The 19,765-nt window shown below is 46.0% G+C and overlaps 1 protein-coding gene across 1 annotated transcript in view; it reads right to left on the bottom strand.

The window, feature by feature from the left end:
* Ift140 (intraflagellar transport 140) overlaps positions 1 to 19,765 on the bottom strand; it is a 98,920-nt gene that overhangs the window by 51,052 nt on the left and 28,103 nt on the right. Inside the window, exons 13-17 of the mRNA XM_051168236.1 lie at positions 10,033 to 10,160; positions 9,185 to 9,302; positions 5,411 to 5,541; positions 3,129 to 3,297; positions 2,038 to 2,169 (exon numbers count right to left, since the gene is read on the bottom strand). Coding sequence (XP_051024193.1) covers positions 2,038 to 2,169; positions 3,129 to 3,297; positions 5,411 to 5,541; positions 9,185 to 9,302; positions 10,033 to 10,160 — 678 coding nt within the window. The remainder of the gene's footprint in view (positions 1 to 2,037; positions 2,170 to 3,128; positions 3,298 to 5,410; positions 5,542 to 9,184; positions 9,303 to 10,032; positions 10,161 to 19,765) is intronic.

The raw sequence follows: 19,765 nt of genomic DNA, 5'->3' as shown, positions 1-19,765 counted from the left end.
TTAAACCAACATGTAGTGGCTGTGCGATACTGCTGGATATGGTAACTTGGAAAACTGGAACCAAATGTCTTGGATACATTTTTATTTTTAAAAAACGTGTGCATCATTATATATGCATGTTTTCAGATGTTAAAACTAGAGGCCTCCATAAGGCTGATCACTAACTGGTCACAAATCAAGGGGCAGCAACAGCCACATCTGCACTATTCTCTATGCCATGTCCTTTTAAAGCAGATCACAGCTCTGGGAGGAGCGGAGTGGGGCTTGTATGTTCCACACGGTTATGTCTTCATTAGCTTATATGGCTCTGTGGAAAGGACTGCATAGACATCAGCTTTTCCTCAGCCCTGTCCCCCTGAGGCCTATCCTCCTACTCACTTTGGGTTACAAAAGTAACCGAAGGCTAAGTCGGGCATGGTAGCAATCTCAGCACTCAAGACACTAAGGCAGAAGGACAAATGTGAGTTCAAGGCCACCCTAAGCTATATAGGTAAAACCTTGCAAGAAAGAAAGAAGGGGGGGGGGGTGGGGAAGAAAGGGGAAGTGGTCGGAGAAAGGCTCAGCAGTTCCTAGCATGCACTGCTCTTGCAGAGAACCACAGTGCAGTTCCCATCACGTGGGGTTGGGGGTAGTGGGTCACAACCACCTGTGTTGCCTCTGGCCTCCACTAGCAACTGCAGTCATGCATACCATGTGATCTCATATACATATAATTAAAAGCAATTTTTTAAAAGGTAGAGAAGTTAGTTTCAGACAGTACAGAGCTCATTTTAAAGACTGACTTTACATCACAATACGGGGACCCAAGAAACACCTAGGTCAAAGGTAAAAGCCAACACCATAGATACCCCCTCCCCTTCTTTCTGGTATGACAGTGCAAAAGAAGTGACATGGAGTACGTCTACATTTTTCTGGAAGGTGTAGGTCCAGCAAGAGGCCCATTTCGTCAGCCCAAGGGATCAAAGCCATTACAGCTGCTGCAGAACACTACGGAGCTCTGACAGCCCCAGCCCCAGCAGCCCGGCTTCAATCCCACAGGCACCGGCTCCCATGCTGGAAAAGTCCCTCTGGTATGGTTGTCGGGTACAGCTCAGTATGGTAGATAGAGCACCTGCCTAGCACATAGGAGGGCTTGAGTTTGACCCCCAGAACTGAAAGAGAAAAGAAAGCAAGAAAAAGAAAGAAGCAGCAGCCACTGTCTCTGAGGTGACATTGGAGTCCAAAGTTTAAGAAGTAGCAGTTGGTAAAAATACCAATGTACCATTGAGATTGCCTGGACTCAGGTTCTTTTGTCAATGTGTCATTTTATAACCACAGCCCAAGCTGGGTACAGTGGTGCACTAGGGACGCTACACAGAGAAAACCTGTCTTGAAAAACAAACAAACAATAACCACAGCCCAAATTTTCAGGCATGTAAGATAAACAGGCAAGGATGTCCACTAGTGTTTGCTAACCCCACTCTTTCAAAACCTTATAAAGGACCATGCATGTGCCTCATTTCTATCTAGGTACAGAAACCTCATGAGTAGTGACATACGCTGCCGCATAGTAGTTACCTCTGGGCGAGCAGCTGGGAGATTTGTGTCAGTTGTAATTCCTAAAGAAGAATATAGGAATATTTATTCTAAAAAAAAAAAAAAAATCCAGCTAGAATAAAAGGAAACGACAAAGGTTTAAAGTTGTGCCTTTAGGGGGATAGAGAGATGGCTCAGTGGTTAAGAGCACTGTCTGTTCTTCTAGAGGTCCTGAGTTCAATTCCCAGCAACCACATGGGGCTCACAACCATCTAGAATGAGATCTGGTGCTCCCTTCCGTCATGCAGGAGTACATGCAGTCAGAATACTGTATATGTAATAAATAAAATTTAAAAATAAATAAATAAAAATAAAGTTGTGCCTTTAAAAGGAAAGCTTTTAAAGTTGTGCCTTAAAAGGAAGGGCTAACTCATATCTTAAGTATGCTAGAGACACATGAAAGAATCCACCTAGGTAAGAGAGAGAGAACAGAACAACTTTGCAGGAACCAGGGATTCCCACCTTTTTTGTGAAGTAATAATGAGGCACTTCCATTCCCAGAAGGTTCTGGAAGGTTGAAGGCTGGGGGAAGCAATCATGGAGCAAGAAGCTGTGCTCTTCACACGCGAAGAATGACAGAATCAGAACATCTTCCTGGAAGACACAAGACAATGTCCATGTTTGAAATGCAGCCGTGGACTTTTCTATTTTCTTCTCAGTTCCTTTTCAGGGTGTATGGTCACGGCGCCAACCCTGTCAAAGCTTCCCAAGCTCCTTATCTGCCTCTTTCAAGAATAACAACATCTTCCAGATGGCTGTACCCCACCTGCCTGTGATCAACAGACCCCCAGAGCAACTAACCATCCGAACCCACCTGAGTTCATGAGGGAACCTCAAGAGTGCTTGTGTACTTTAATCTCTCCTTTTGGGTTCTTTTGTTCTGACTGAAAAATCAGCAGTGAGCCAGGTTAAACCCAACACACCTTTGAGGCTATCCTGGTCTACATAATGAGTTCAGGACAGCCAGAGCAACATAGTGAGACGCTGCCTCAAAAACGGGGCTGGAGAGATGGCTCAATGGTTAAGAGCACTGACTGCTGTTCCAGAGGTCCTGAGTTCAATTCCCAGCAACCACATGGTGGCTCACAACCATCTGTAAAGTGATCTGATGCCCTCTTCTGGCCTGCAGGGGTACAAGCAGACTGTATACATAATAGTAAATAAATCTTCCAACAAAACAAAACAAAACAAAAACAAAGCCGGGCAGTGGTGGCGCATGCCCAGCACTCGGAAGGCAGAGGCAGGTGGATCTTCGAGGCCAGCTTGGTCTACAAAGTGAGTCCAGGACATTCAGGACTACACAAAGAAACCTTGTCTTAAAAACCCGAATAAACCCAAAAACAAACAAACAAACAAACAAAATCAATATTTGGGATTAGATGGGACAAAAAGTGGCTACTCTTGGCTTGCAGGAATGATCTTGATGACATGGTAATACTTATTCCTGAGTGAATTTCCCTAGTGACTCTCCCATAAGCTATGCCATGAAGACACTATGTGGTAAATGGTGACCACATATGTCTAAACATGTAACATAGCGAGGCTATTGGTACCTTGTGGCATGTGCCTTCCTCCACATTGGGCTGCTTGTCCAGAACCTGCGGCTGGGCTCCAGGTGCTTCCTGCAAGGCCTCACACACGAAGAGCCTGGGCTCACTCTGGTCCCAGAAATGGTTCACAGGAACATAACTTGCTAGTCTCTCGTGCATAAAGACGTGGGTCCTAAAACAGAAGCAAAGGCCCACCCCCTGCTCTGAGAAGAACATTTCCTTTACTGCTGCCCACACCCACTCAGAGTCAGCTCAGTCAGTGCAGGCAGGTGACACTTGGGGAGTGCATGGCTTCTGCAGCACCTCGGGGACCCTTGCTGATACACATCTCATCAGAACACATTCTTTCAGGCTTTGAGAAGCTAGGAGAAAGGGTCCAAGAAGTCTGGCTTAAGGGAGATGATGCTTGGATCTTGTGGTCATACACCAGCCCCCAAATTTCCTAGGCGGTATCCAGAAATGAATCTGTGTGACAATGTCTAATTTTACTCTTGCCTCATCTATAAGATACCATGATTTGGGACTGGAGAGATGGCTCAGAGGTTAAGAGCGCTGTCTGCGCTTCCAAAGGTCCAGAGTTCAATTCCCAGCAACCACATGGTGGCTCACAACCATTTGTAATGAGATCTGGTGCCCCCTGAAGGTGTACATGCAGGCAGAACACTGTATAAATCTTGAAGAAAAAAAAAAGATACCATGATTGATGGGCCCCCAAAACTTGAAGAAGTTCTATAGGGAGCTCAATGAGCTAGGTGGCAAAGAATGGAGAACTCAACAGGAGATGAGTAAGATGCCATTAGTTTCAGCTATTTGAGAGATGAATCCCACACAAAAAAGCAGAATTATAAGGTATAGTCATTCTTATGTACCACCCCAGAGGAACACAGTAAACTCAGGGTAGAGGATGGCACTGCTGGGCTCAATGACTGGTGGTGGCTCCTCACAGATGCCACCAGCACAAGCACCAGCACCAGCACTGGTGGCACAGAACTGATGTGACAGTATTTAGGATGGAACACATGCCAAGGACCTATAAAATGCCAGACTCAGGTTGTGTCCTTTGGGCCATGAGGAGTCTGGCCTGAGAGACTAGCCTGGCAAGAGACTCAGAACAGGCAGAAAGGAGGTTTCCCAGTCTTGAAAGAGAAGCCATGGAAATCGGGCAGAATGGAGTGAAATCAAGCATCAGAAGACATTTCGGAAGATAATGAGAGGAACTGGCAGTAAGGAGTAAAGGAAAGGTTAGTTCCAAAGATTTACACTGGTCGCAGAGAGCCCAGCACTCTGGTTTGGTCTGGAACTGTGTGAGCCTGAGGGGAGAAGTCCAAGCACTCATATGCTGAAGCAGGGGACCAGTGGCACACGTAGGTGGAAAGAGGAGAAGGGGTTGTGGAAATAAGGCATCAGCAGAGATGGAAAGTGGACTAACCAGATTAAAGGAGGCCCCGAGAAGGGTCTAAAGAGGCAGGCAGGACTCAGGGAGAGGGCTGTGTAGGAGGATCTGAGTCAGGAGGGAGGGACTCTAGGTCCCTCAGCGGTAGGGTGCTTGCTTAGCACACACCATGTTCTGGGCTCCACCCTCAGATTCACAATTGATCAAACAACAAAAACCAGCAACAATAGCAGAACAGTATGAAAAACAGTGACAGAAAAAGCGAGCCACTGAATGCAGCCCTGTGGGTGCCAGTTCCCCTGCTCTCTGGACATCTCCACAGCAACACGGAAGGTTCTGGGCTGTGCTTTTTGTTGTGCATGTACTTCACTGCAGACATACCTAATACCCTTTCAAAACTGTTTTTCTGACTCAAATCATGCAGAATTAAATACAGACAGTAGCAAGGTGTGTAAGCGCTTGAAGTCCCAAGAACACGTTTTCTGAAGCAGAAACTACATGTATATGTTACATTAACACACTCCTCCCCCGATCCCACAAAGAAAGACACGTATTTCATGTTTTCTCTAGAAACATATTTTCTACAAAGACAAGCATCTCCTTCCTGTCAAAGCTGTCTGTCGGTCTGAGGCCACTCTGCTATGGGGCACTTGCAGAACTGTTGGGGAAAGAAAGCCCCTCCAAAGTTTGAGTTTCTACTAAGGTTCCATAATCTCAACCCTGGTGTAAAGACTAAGGCCTTAAATCTACTTCAGCTGCTTGCGTTGGCTGGCTTACTATTTGGTTTTACTCCTAGTAACTTCTGTGAGGTTCTGGAGTTCAAAATATAACTTAGTAAGTGGAAAGTAGGCAAATATCATTTTCAATAAAATCCTCTCAACTATGAACTTACTCCTTAGTCGTCGGCTCATTGAAGGGCAGGGTCTGTATCTGTCCAATCTGTCCAGTCTTGAAGTTGAAGACAGTCACTGTGTCCATTTCAACATCATAGATGTAGACTTTGGAATCAGGGCTGTTGTCAGCCTAGGAAAGAGAAGACATAATGGCGCAGGGAGTGGCAAGTGCTCTAGGGACTATGCCTATGGGCGGACACTGCATGTTACTAGCCACCTTGACTTCCAGGAAATGGCACACCATAGAATAGCTTAATTGTTTATTATTATTATTTTTTAAAGATTTATTTATTGTATATGAGTGCTTTATCTGCAGAAGAGGGTATCAGATAACATAGATGGTTGTCACCCACCATGTGGTTGCTGGAAATTGAACTCAGGACCTCTGGAAGAGCAGGCGGTGCCCTTAGCCACTGAGCCATTTCTCCAGCCCTTAATTGTTTATTATTAAGACCACTGAAATTGTTTTTTAGTTACTACTTTGTAATTTCAGAAAACTCAGAACAAAATGTAGAATGCTGTGATCTGCTCTGTTTTGACTGGAGATTTAAAAAAAGAAAATAAGAATAGGGTCTCACTATGTAGCCTGGGATGACCTGGACCTGGTTGGCCTTGAACTCACAGAGATCTGCCCACCTCTGCCCCAAGTGCCAGAATTTAAGGCATATGCCACCATGCTCAGCCTGGAGAAATTTTCTTAGTTGAGATAGCTTAACCGAGGGACTCAAAAGGAATCTGGATATAAGGCAAAAAGCGTCATACAAAGGACATGAACTCCACAAAGTGAGGGTGACGATCCTTCCCACTGGCAGCTGACACATGAAGTGGTGAGCAGGGTTAGCAGCAAAGGCCCGGAGCAGGGCCACAGAAAGCCTGGCCGCCCCTGCTGTGCCGCCTGCTGCTCACAGCTATGAGGAGCCTCCAAAGCTGCGGTTCGTTCTACAGTCACAGCAGCCCCATTCACAAGGGCAGGAGGTGGACAGTCACCAGGTGGCCATCAATAGATGGAGAAAACGCGGTCTATCAAAACAGCTCAGGCAGAGAGAAGGAAGCACCGACACGCTACAACACGGATGAGCCCCAGAGTGTTACACAGGCGAGAGACGCCAGAATCAAAAGGCCACACAGCTAAGGAAATGTCCAGAACAAGACAATCCAGAGGTAGTGGGCAGGCTGTGGTGACAGGAGCTAAGGAGAGGGATGTGCCTGGCCGCCGGTGGGCATGGCATTTCCTTAGGATGAAGATGCTCAGAACCAGGTGGAGGGGATATATATATTGCAAATGTGTCAAGTCCCACTGAATTGCCCGCTTTAAATGGTTAATTTTATGTTGTTTGACACACATCTCGACGTTTGAGAAACCCTATTTTAAGATGAAGGAATGTCAGCATCCCAAGGGCACCTTGGGCCTGTAACTGCTCAAGTGATGCTTTGCAGTGGAGGAAGGAGGTGGGGACACAGGGCCCATGCCCCCAGTGGCAGCATGGGCAGCGACAACAGGCCCAGCTGTGGGTTCTTTATGAGCCATCTGCCTAGGGCTCAGGCTCAGCTGCTTTAAGTTTTCTAGGCTCAAAAGCTGCAGAGCTGCCCTGGGGATTCTGGCTGCCTTTACCTCAGACATACACATAAAGATTTCTAAAAAACAAACAAGAACAAACCTTTGAAAAAAGATTACTTGATTCTATGTGCACGAGTATTTTGCCTATATGTATGCATGTAGAGCACACTGTGGGCCTGGAGACCACTAGTGGAGACCAGGGCTGTCAGATGCCCTGGAATTTGAGTTAAGGATAATTGTGAATCACTAGGTAGGTGCTGGAACAGAACCAGGCCATCTGCAAGAGCAACAAATGCCCTTAACCTTTGAGTCATCTCTCCTGCCTCTACACACAAGGATTTCTGAGGGCCAGAGATGCTCTTTTCTCACAGGCCCAAATGTACCCAGACCCAGAGGCCTCTCTGTGGGTGTCATGAGCTCCTGCCTCACACTGTGCCACTCTGTGTCCACAGTTCCTTTTGGATTACTTTAACACCATTGAGAGGCTCTCCTCGTCTTTCTCCAGCCAAGCTGCCTTTCCGGTCAGGGTTCTGAGATCTGCACTAGTTGGGCTGCTATTAAATCCTCCAGTTTAAGATTGGGTCAGTGGGACACGCAAAACACAACTGATAATGATGTTCTCACGGTCATCTTATCAACTCTCACTTCCTGCTTTGAGTACTTCTAGAGGAAGAACATCAAGTACACATCCCTTCAGAAGGGCTGAGGGTAGGGACGGGCTGGGCTCCACTCTCGACTCCTTGCCTCCTCCATGGTGACATCAGCATTAATGTCCTGGATAATTCAGGGTCTTCCTCAGAGCTTCCACCAATGGGTACAATCTGACAGGCAGCCCTGGGCTACTTGAGCCCACAAAGCAATGACGAGGGGCTCATATCCAGAAGGAAACTTTATCCTAGCAGGCACTAGAGTTACAAATGGAATGTGAGTCCTTTAAAAAAGTGAGATAAGGCTGGGCATGGTGGTGCATGCCTTTAATCCCAGCAATTGGGAGGCAGAGGCTGGTGGATTGCTGTGAGTTCGAGGCCAGCCTGGTCTATAAAGCGAGTCCAGGACAGCCAAGGCTACACAGAGAGACCCTGTCTCGAAAAACAAAACAAAACAAAACAAAACAAAAAGGTGAGATAAAAATCCCAGCACTCAGGAGGCAAAGGCAGGTGGATCACTATGAGTTCGAGGCCAGCCTGGTCTACAAAGTGAGTCCAGGACAGCCAAGGCTACATGGAAAAACTCTGTCTTGAAAAACAAAAACAAAACAAAACAACAACAAAAAAAAAGTGAGATAAAAGTCCCAGCATGCAGGAGGCAGAGGCAGGTGGATCGCTGTGAATTTGAGGCCAGACTGGTCTACAAAGCAAGTCCAGGACAGCCGAGGATACATAGAGAAACCCTGTCTGGAAAAACAAAACAAAACAAAAACAAACAAACAAAGAAGTGAGATTAAAAATGCCAAAATTAGCCAGGTGTGGTGGCGCATGCCTTTAATCCCAGCACTTGAGAGGCAGAGGCAGGTGGATCACTGAGTTTGAGGCCAGCCTGGTCTACAAAGCAAGTCTAGGACAGCCAAGGCTACACAGGAAACCCTGTCTCGAAAAACAAAAACAAAAACAAAAGCCAAAACTTTACACAAAACTGTAGAAACTGTAGGCTTAATAGTGGTAGAAGAAATTGTCATCTCTTCTTGCAGCAAAGAGTCTGTCTGGGTGACGAAGACAAGCAAAAAAAGGAGAAAGAGTTCTTTGAAGAAGACATCACTATTTGTTACAAAAACAAAGAAAAGCAGGAAAAGATGGAAAGTGTGTGGAGGTAAGTAAGCATGTAAGAACGGAGAGTACAGACCAGGAGTGGTGCTGCACACCTTCAATCCCAGCACTCAGGTGGCAGAGGCAGGGAGATCTCTGAGTTTGAGTAAGTTTCAGGACAGGCAAGACAACCCGGCCTCAAAACAACAACTGGCCCCCTGTCAAAAAAAAAAGAACAGTGTGTGTCAAGATAGAAGTAGGCAGGAGAGAGCCAATGGAAGGTGGGAAATTGAGGAAGGAGATGAAACAAGGAGGGACTGGAGAGCAGGCTAGACATGAAGACCAAGAAGGCCTACCGAGGAGAGCATGCCCAGCCAGAGCTGACAGCTATGGGTCTGTCAGGGGCCAAAGGCACAGCCCTCTCCAAGGATCCTTCACATGGACCAGAAGGCTATCAGGGCTGATGGCCTTACCTTGCTAAGGAGGATGCTGATCTTGTTCCCATTGGCATTGCATCTCAGGGAAGTGATGCTCCCCATGTCAGGGACCAGCTGGGCCAGGTTCTTGCAGCCGCAGTGCACTTTTGCTTCCCTGTGTGAGGACAGGAGGAGAGAGAATGGCCTCAACAGCAGGCTCTTCTAGTGCCTTTCTGCAGCGCACAGAAACTACTTTCTCTGATTGCTGAGCCTTTGGCCTACATGGTGTTCTGTTCAGATCATGACTTATGCGCTTAACCCCCTAGTACAGGGGGAAGAGGTTAATTTTTAGGACCAATGAAAGGTCTCTTCCAAATTAGGGGAAATATGTCACATGAGATAAGAACCTGAGATTTCTGACACTGTGCCAATTTCTTTTTGTTTTTTAATATTTATTTATTTGTTATATATATAGTGTTCTGCCTCCATATACACCTGCACACCAGAAGAGGGCACCAGATCTCATTCTAGATGCTTGAGAGCCACCATGTGGTTGCTGGGAGTTGAACTCAGGACCCCAGGAAGAGCAGACAGTGCTCTTAACCTCTGAGCCATCGATCCAGCAGGCCAATTTCTTTTCTACTAAATTGTCTCATAATTAAAAAAAAAATCATCTAATACTTCTGTTTGGATGAAAACTGTACCTTCGGGCTGGAGAGATGGCTCAGTGGTTAAGAGCACGGTCTGCTCTTCCAAAGGAGCAGGGTTCAATTCCCAGCACCCACGTGGCAGCTCACAACTGTCTGTAACTCTAATTCCAAGGGTTCTGACACCCTCACACCAATGCACATAAAATAAAATTATATAAATCATTTAAAAATGTAAAAAGAAAAAGAAAACTGTACCTTCTAGAAAGATCAAAACTTTTAAAGTGAGCTAAATCTGTCCCTGCAACAAGAAAGGTCCCACAGACATCTAGAAAGCAGGGGTTCCCCTCGGTCTCAGAGAACAGCAGAAGTTGTTTGACAGTTCCCTGGGGAAAGAAGAACAAATTAGCATCATAATTCTATGGCGCCCCATTTCTCTCCTGAGCAACATTCACCCCATGTCGTCCATTCACTCATCCAGTAAGTGCTTACTCAGGGCTAGCAACGCACTTAATCCCAGCACTTGAGAGGTAGAGGCTGGCGGATCTCTGTGAGTTCAAGGCCAGCTGGTGTAGTGAGAATTTTAGAATTTTGGAAACAGAAATGCCGGGTGTGGGGACATGCGGCTGCTTCACCGTAGCTGACTGTGACTTGCCTCGTGCCAAGATAGTTTCTGGGATTGTGTGGCATTTGGAATTCTGGAGACTTTTTTCAGAGGATGTACATCTGCTAGGGCCCCGAGAGGTGTGGGGGCTTGTTGGTTGCTGTTGGTTTGTTAAGTAGTCGTGCATAAAGAAGAAACATGAAGAAATTAGGTATCTTGAAAGCAAAGATCACACTTGTCCAGAGGAACTCCATGCCCCTGGTCAGCAGGAAGTAGTCTAACAGTAACGCCACACCCTTTCTGACCCCTGACTTTATTCAGGGACCTTTCATTTCTCCTCTATCCCCTTTTCTCTCTTATCTAGTGTTACTGAGTAGAAAGGGAAGAAGTGGGTGGAGGGGGTGGAGGACAAAAGAACCCATAAAGTAGCAAACACTGGTTACAACCTGGTCTACAATGGCCACAGCTACACAGAGAATCCTTGTCAGCAAACAAACAAACAAGCAACCCAAGTCTGGCAAGCATGGTGGTGCACGCCTTTAATCCCAGCACTCAGGAGGCAGAGGCAGGTGGATCTCTGAGGTTGAGGCCAGCCTGATCTACAAAGTGAGTCCAAGACAGCCAGGGCTGTTACACAGAGAAACCTGGGCTCGAAAAACCAACTAACCAACCAAAACAAACAAAAAACCAAACCAAAACAAAACAAAACAAAGAAACAAACAAACAAACAAACAAACAAACAAAAACACCCAAAAACTCAGTCCAATTTGTGTTGTCCTTATACTCACTGAAGCACGGTCAGATGCCCAGTGGTCATCCCCTGTGTCCTTCCTCACCTGCACCCCCGCCAGAGCCATCAATTGTGTAGAGCATACTTCAGCTTCCTTTTTGTTTTGTTTTTGTTTGTTTTTGGAGACAGGGTTTCTCTTTGTAGCCTTGGCTGTCCTGAACTCGCTTTGTAGACTAGGCTGGCCTTGAACTCACAGCCATCTGCCTGCCTATGCCTCCCTTAGTACTGGGATTAAAGACAAGTGCCACTGTGCCTGGCTCAGCATCCTTATCATAACTTTTAAGAGTTCTTTTTGAAGGTTTTCTGTCTAGGCTGTTACTTTTTGGGATGGAGGTTGGGGGAAGAGGTTGTCCCTCTTTCTCAACTTTGACGCTGCAAAGACACCACTGTAAAAGTAGCTTCCTTTCCCTTTACAGTGAAAGCATGGATCCTGGATGGCCACATGGTCTCTAGCATCAGCCCATGCCACAGACCTCAGTGTGGTCTCCCATGGCACTACAGACCATGGACACCAACACGGCCCTCAGTGGTAGCACAGGCTACTCATATCAAAAGGCTCCTGGGAGCAGCTTGGCCCAAAGACATCAACATGGCCTCAGGCAGTGGTACAGATCACAGACATTCACATGAATCCTGGGCTTCACCACAGCCTTCGACAGTGGACTACAGATAATGTGCTCTCCAGGTGCAGCAAGGACCATAAAGATTCAATCCAGAAAAGAAACTATTCTTCACCTCAAACATCCGGTCATTGCCCAGAACCAGGGAGACTGTGCAACTGGGCAGCATGCTCAGAGTTCAATCTGTACAAGCTCCAGACTGCTGCACACCATCCTGTCGGCCCTATTTAGCAATAACATGTTTCCCTGTCCACACCTGTCACTGTTCCCACGTCTCTAGTTCCAACTCTCTCCACTGCACACTCATGGCTCCGCTCCTCCATCTTTCCCACTCTCCAATGCATCTTAGTTTGTCACAGTGGCACTGGAATCTGCAGTATGTCAACCAGTATGAATGTATATATGTATGTGTATATATGTGATCCCCCCCCAACAGCTTTACACGCAAATATTCATTGCAATCAGTTGTTGGTCTGTTTCAAGTTCTATTATTTCCAAAGTACCATAAATACTGGACCACTGCTAAGACTCGTTTTGGATATCCTGCTGTTGTCTAGCTGTTGTTGCAGCTAGGTAGAGCGTCTGTAGGCAAGTTCTATGCAAGCTCCTGGCTGCCACACACCTCCCTGTCCTCGATGTCTGCCACCCTGGGCCTCTCTGGGCTCAAGTGCTTGTAGCCTGTGGGCAGCACTGCTGCCCCACACTCTCCATCGGCCAGCAACCCAAGCAGCAGAGGCTGCAACAGCTGCAGCTCCATGTCTAGGGCTGACCAGATGGTGAACTTAGGGCCAGCCCTATTCAGTAATGATATGTTTCCGATGGAGTTCGAGGCTGCTGCAAACCACCTTGTCCTTGGTGCCAGCCGCTGGGCACTGCTTGTAGGTTTCTGGCAGCACTGCTGTCCTGTGCTTTCTGTCTCCCAGCAGGGCTACCAGCACAGTCTGCAGTTGCTGTGGCTAGGGGGATGATCCAGCCCTATTCAATAATGAACTGTTTCTGTGGGTGGTCCAGGCCGCAGCACACTCCCTGTCATCTGTGCTCTCAGGCTCAGGATCATCTGGCCTGACTTTTGAGCCTGCAGCCTGCAGGGACACGGTGGTGAAGAGTATAGATTCATCATTCTTTGCCACTCATGTCTCTAGTCCTCCATCTTTCTTTCCAATTTGGTGAGTTCACTTTTTTAAAATTATTTTTACTGCACCTTATTGTCTATATTCTCAAGGTTATTTGTTTATATGTTCTGTTACGTGTATGATGCAGATACTGTATATTGACATGCTACTTACTAATCTTTAATGACTTGATAGTAAAATGGGTAGGGAAATGGGATTTTATACATGCATACCCACCTTTTTAATATTTCAAACCAGTCTACTGTGTCCCTAGGTTCCAATGTTAAGAACATCTGTTAAAGCCGGGCATGGTGGCGCACGCCTTTAATCCAGCACTTCAGAGGCAGAGGCAGGCGGATCACTGTGAGTTCGAGGCCAGCCTGGTCTACAAAGCGAGTCAGGGACAGCCAAGGCTACACACAGAGAAACCCTGTCTCTAAAAACAAACAAACAAACAAAAAACCAAAACCAAAACCAAAAACAAAAAAAACCATCTGTTAAGGCAAACAACACATCTGAAGATATACCTCTATGAAACTCTTTTAAGTCAAGAATTTCAAGTTAGATCTAGTAGAGTTTTTCTTTCTTTTCTTCCTTCTTTTTGCTATTGCATAAAAACATAATTCACTAAAAAAGAGTAGACTTCATCTAAATCAAGAACATATGCACTTCAATAACTCTATTAGAACAATCAAAAGACAAATTATAGCCTGGAAACAAAATTTTCAAATTGCCTGCCTAGAATATTGCATCTAGAATATTCAAGGAACTTACAAAATTCAATAATAAGTGAATAACCAAATGAAATAGCTTATTAATGAAGATCTATGAATGGCAAAGAAGCCCATGGAAAGATCTAATTCATAGTTAGAGACACAGGAAGTAAAGCCACACTGAGCCACTAGAATGGCTGAGATGTACAACAGTGACTGTATCAAGTGTAAGCAAGCGTGTGGAATGTCTAGAATTCTCATACATGTTAGGACTATAAAATTGTGCAACTATTTTAGAAAGAAGTTTGATAGCTGTTGCTGCTGCTTCTTCTTTTTCTCAGTTTGGTCTTTAGGTCTCTGTGCAGTCCTGTATTTCCTGCTAATCAGATGCAGTGTACAATTGGTGCCACCATCTTGGAAATCTGTGAGTTCACTTTTTTTTTGGTTTTTCGGGACAGAGTTTCTCTGTGTATCCTTGGCCAGGCTGGCCTCAAAATCACAGCAATCCGCCTGCCTCTGCCTCCTGAGTGCTGGGATTAAAGGCGTGTGCCACCATTCTGGGCTGTGAATTCAATTTTTTATGTTTATTTTTAAAGATTTATTTATTACATATACAGTGTTCTGCCTGCATGTATACCTGCACACCAAAGAGGACACCCCATCTCATTATAGATGGTTGAGAGCCACTATGTGGTTGCTGGGAATTGAACTCAAGACCTCTGGAAGAACAGCCAGTGCTCTTAACTGCTGAGCCATCTCTCCAGTCCCTAGTTCACTTTTTAAAAGCATTGTTCCATTAAGACTTGCACTCTGCCCCCCATCCCCGCCCCTTTTCTTTAGCTGTTCAGTGTTACTGTGGGTTCTGCAGGCTCCTTTTCTTTTCTTTTTTTCCCCCTAGACAGGGTCTCTCTGTGTAACCTTGGCTGTTCTAGACTCGCTTTGTAGACCAGGCTAGCCTTGAACTCACAACAATCCACCTGACTCTGCCTCCCAACTGCTGGGATTAAAGGCGTGTACCACCATGTCCAGATTGCAGACTCCTTTTCTTTTCTTTTCCTCCTCCTCCTCCTTTTATTTTTAGTTATTTATTTTGGTTTTTCGAGACAGGGTTTCTCTGGGTAGCCTTTGCTGTCCTGGACTCACTTTGTAGACGAGGCTGGCCTCAAACTCACAGTGATCTGCCTGCCTCTGCCTCCCAAGTGCTGAGATTAAAGGTGTGAGCCACCATGCCTGGCTTCCTCCTTCTTTAAAATAGGTTTTTCAAGAAAGGTTTCTCTGTGTAGCCCGGGCCGTCCTGGACTTGCTTTGTAAACCAGGCTGGCCTCAAACTCACAGAGATCTACCTGCCTCTGCCTCCTGAGGGCTGGGATTACAGGCCTGGGCCACCAAGCCCGGATTGCAGACTCCTTTTCTACAGCTTTGTCGCCCTTCAGAACCTCCATGGGTCTCTCAGACTCCTCTGAGCTCTGTGGTAGGTATCAGGAGACACCCCTATCATTGTTTTTCTCGAGAAGTTATATCCAAATGAAAACCAACACAAAACCAAGAAGTGGCAACCCAAAACCTATCCTATTACTGTTGATATTAACATCAGCACCACAGCCTCCTGCCTCCCTTTCATTCCACCCAGGGCTCTGGCTCAGCCCTGACCGTATATGACCCATTCCTTAACCCTCACTAAAGGTGATGGTGCAGGAAAATGAAAAGGAGGTATCTGAGCCGGGCGTGGTGGCGCACGCCTTTAATCCCAGCACTCGGGAAGCAGAGGCAGGAGGATCTCTGTGGGTTCGAGGCCAGCCTGGTCTACAAAGCGAGTCCAGGACAACCAAGGCTACACAGAGAAACCCTGTCTCGAAAAACCAAAAAAAAAAAGGAGGTATCTGACGTCACCTTAACACCCCATTTACAACTGCTAAAGCCAGGGTGTAAATGCTAATGGACAAGAGACAGCACAGGCAGGAAAGAGACACTTTGCTCTGGATGTAGGCTGACCAGTAGGCCTGGATATCCTGACTACTAGCCTCTCTGCTCTCTCAGACCTATAGGCTATAGGAAAACATGTGGCTGGTCTTTGCTACTTTGTGAGTTCTTTTTACCACCTTTTTTTAAAAAATAAATTTTCTTTCTTTTTTTAAAGATTTATTTATGCTGAGCAGTGGTGGCATACACCTTTAATCCCAGCACTCGGAAGGCAGAGGCAGGTGGATCGTTGTGAGTTCAAGGCCAGCCTGGTCTACAAAATGAGTCCAGGACGGGCAAGGCTATACAGTGAAACCCTGTCTCAAAAAAAAAAAAAAAAAAAAGATTTATTTATTTTACATATATGAGTACTATATCTAGAGGTTATCTGCAGGCCAGAAGAGGACATCAGATCACATTCTAGACGGTTGTGAGCCACATGTGGTTGCTGGAAACTGAACTCAGGACCTCTGGCAGAGCAGACAGTGCTCTGAACCACTGAGCCATCTCTCCAGCCCCCTTTTCCTACCCTTTATCCTCTAAGTTTCACCTCCTATCACTAGATAGGACAGAAAGGATAGAGTGGAGAGAGATATTTCTGAGTCTAATTTCTTTCCTTTTATTTCTTCTTTGAGCACAACTACTAACAAACCACAAACAACCCCCTGAATGAGCAACAACCACCCACCCTACTGATTGGGGGTCCTAGCATTTTTTTTTTTTTTTTTGAGACAGGGTTTCTCTGTGTAGCTTTGGCTGTCCTGGACTCATTTTGTAGACCAGGTTGGCCTTGAACTCACAAGCGATCTGCCTGTCTCTCACTCCCGAGTGCTGGGGCTAAAGGCGTGCACCACCGCTGCCCCGCTCCTCTAGCATTTATATATCCTCTGAGAAGTTCCCAGAGTTCCAGACATCACAGAATTGCAGAAACTTTCTGCAGCTGGCAAAACCGTACCTCTGCTAAAGCACGAGGCAAATCATAGTCAGCTGCTGCAGACAGTCTAAAACAGCCCCATATCCTTACACCTGGGATTAAAATGAAAGCACATTCTTATATTTCTGTGTTTTTAAAGAAACCAAAATTCCAGAATTGCTACTACATTTTCCCCTTCTGTTTTAAGCCATTAATTGTCCTGGGTGTAGAAGGAAATTATAAACAGAGACATTTACAGTGAAATAAGAACTTTTTGGGTCAGCAGCTAATTTTGAGTATCCCACTTATTTAGAATCTGTTTAACATAAGGTGAGTGCATCCCACATGAAATCATGGCCTCAGCTGGGCGTGGTGGCGCACGCCTTTAATCCCAGCACTCGGGAGGCGGAGGCAGGCAGATCACTGTGAGTTCAAGGCCAGCCTACTCTACAAACTGAGTCCAGGACAACCAAGGCTACACAGAGAAACCCTGTCTCGAAAAACAAAACAAAACAAAAAAACAAAAAAACAAAAAAAAAAAAGAAAAAGAAAAAAAAAGAAATCATGGCTTCTTAAAGCCACCTTAGATCTGTTATTCCGATAGAAGCCATATCTTGTCATAGCCTTGTTCCACACCATTAGCAGGCATATGCTGTATGACTAATGGGAACATTCATGGTGATCTCATAACCCCGGGGGGGTGGGGCTCATCTAACTCTGGTGGTGTGGCTGGTTTGAGATTAAACCTTTCTCTCAAAATGGGCTGTTTCATCAGATTGTCCTCTCATTTCTTCAGCTTTTCTCTGACCCCGCTGCCCTCACACACGGTTTCTTTCCCGCTTTCCTCCTACAGGAAGCTCTGGCTCTCTCGCTTAGTCACTGGGACTAAGCCTTTTTGTTATTCTTTTCTGGTGTTCCTTCTTCCCAACTGCTTCCACCTCCATCTGCAACCTTTCCAGTTGCATGGTCAACTCTGAAACCCTTTCAGAATAGAGAGAGTAGAGTGACCCCTTTTGTTTTCTGATTTCTGGCCATTTTTTTCTCCTCATGCCCAAATATTTCACCCTCAGTCAGCCAGTCATTCAAACTGTTTTGAAACAAAATATACAAAGAGCAAAAGAAAGAAGAAAAAAAAAAATCTCCTCTGGAAACAAAATGGGGGACCTTTCAGCAGTAGCCTCACTTGGTGAAAGTGGCACACGCCTTTAATCTCAGCACTCAGGAAGCAGAGGCAGGTGGATCGCTGTGAGTTCCAGGACAGCCTGGTCTATAAAGTGAGTCCAGGACAGCCAGGACTACACAGAGAGACCCTGTCTTAAAAAACAACAAAACAAAACAAAACTTTGGTTGGCCTCTTAAAAAAGAATGCATTCCTTTGTCCCCTGTCATTTCCCCTACAACATTTCAAACCACATTTCCCACTTTTCATCCTTAACAGTCTAGCCCCACACTGAGGTCCCGTTTTTTAGCTGGGCTTTGCTAGTTTGTGGTTTCTTCTTTTCCCCCACAGTTTATCTCTGGCCTCCGGGTTCACCCCCTAACACTAGATAAAGAAGGATATGCGGAGAGAGGAATTAGGAAAATCCCTGAATTTAATTTCTTTCCTTTTGTTTCCTCTTTGACCACGGCTACTAATAAACCACAACTAACTACCCAAAACAACTAACAACCCCCTTGCCAACACACACACACACACACACACACACACACACACACACACACACAGGACACACACGCCTATCAGGGCTCAGGCATTTATATATCCTCTGAAAAGTTCCCAGAATTCCAAACATCACAGTATCCCAGAAACTACCTGCAGCTGGCAAAACTACACCTCTGCTACAGCAAGAGGCAAATCATAGTCAGCTACTGCAGACAGTCCAAGACAGATGCACATCCCTACACCTGGGATTAAAATGAAAGCACATTCTTATAATATTTCTGTGTTTCTTTGTTTCTTTAGGTTTTTCTTTTTGAGACAGGGCTTCTCTGTTGTAGTCATGGCTGTCCTAGACTCACTTTGTAGACCAGGCTGGCCTTGAACTCACAGCGATCCGCCTGCCTCTGCCTCCCTGAGTGCTGGGATTAAAGGCTTGCACCATCACACTTGGCCATATTTCTGTGTTTCTTAAAGAAACCAAAATTTCAGAACTGCCACCACAAAAACATGACATCATAAATTCAATACTAGCACTATTTCCTTCTTCTCAGGAGGTGTAAGGGTTGCATGGTGCTTCCTCCTCACCTTATCTCCAAACAAGAGGCCCTTCCTGTCCCTTCTCCTTTCGTTTTCTCTCAGGCACTTATTGTCTTGTTTACTGACTGTCTGATACCTGGAAGTCACAACCTTAGGCCAGGGGTCTGGATGCACAGCAGGGGGTACAAGATATTGGATGTGGCGGCCAGGCAGTGGTGGCGCACGCCTGTAATCCCAACACTCAGGAGGCAGAGGCAGGCAGATCGCCATGAGTTCGTAGCCAGCCTGGTCTACAAAGTGAGTCCAGGACAGCCAAGGCTACACAGAGAGACCCTATCTTGAAAAACAAAACAAAACAAAAAGATATTGGATGTGGCAAATCCAGTGAAGCACACTGGGCTCCAAGAATCAACTCAAAGTTCCACATAAAAATCACTGAAGAGAAACAGAGCAGCAAGTGGATCTGGGAGAAGAGGGTGGTGGGAGACAACTAGGAGAAGGGGAGGCTACAGCTGAGTGGGCTGCATAAGAGAAGAATACACTTTAAAAACATCACACCAGGGCCGGGCGCGGTGGTGGTACACGCCTTTCATCCCAGCACTTGGGAGGCAGAGGCTGGCAGATCGCTGTGAGTTCAAGCCTAGCCTGGTCTACAAAGTGAGTCCAGGACAGTCAAGGCTACACAGAGTGACCCTGTCTCGGGGGAAAAAAAAAAAAGAAACACCAGAGCTGGGGAGATGGTTCAAATGGTAAAGCGCTGTCTCGCACGCATGAGGATCTGAATTTGGATCCTCAAAACCCACATCCAGCCAGGCACGATGGCGTGTCCCTGAATCCCAGTGATGGTGAGATGGGAGGCTGAGACAGGCGCATACTTGGAAGCTTGTGGGCCGGCTAGCTTGGCAGACGTGGTGATGTTCAAGGTTAATGAGAGACCCTGTCTCATATAAAAAATTGAAGGAGCCAGAAGATGAATACCCGATGCTGCTCTATAACCCCAGGTATACCACACATGTGTGCACATACACAGTGTCTCTTTCCTTTATCTTTCTCTCCTCTCTCAATCAATTAATGGATAAAACC

Source organism: Acomys russatus, chromosome 25, assembly GCF_903995435.1.
Source record: "Acomys russatus chromosome 25, mAcoRus1.1, whole genome shotgun sequence".
NCBI lineage: Eukaryota > Metazoa > Chordata > Mammalia > Rodentia > Muridae > Acomys > Acomys russatus.
Note: the sequence above shows the minus strand (reverse complement) of the source record. Positions and strands in the feature narration are given on the sequence as shown.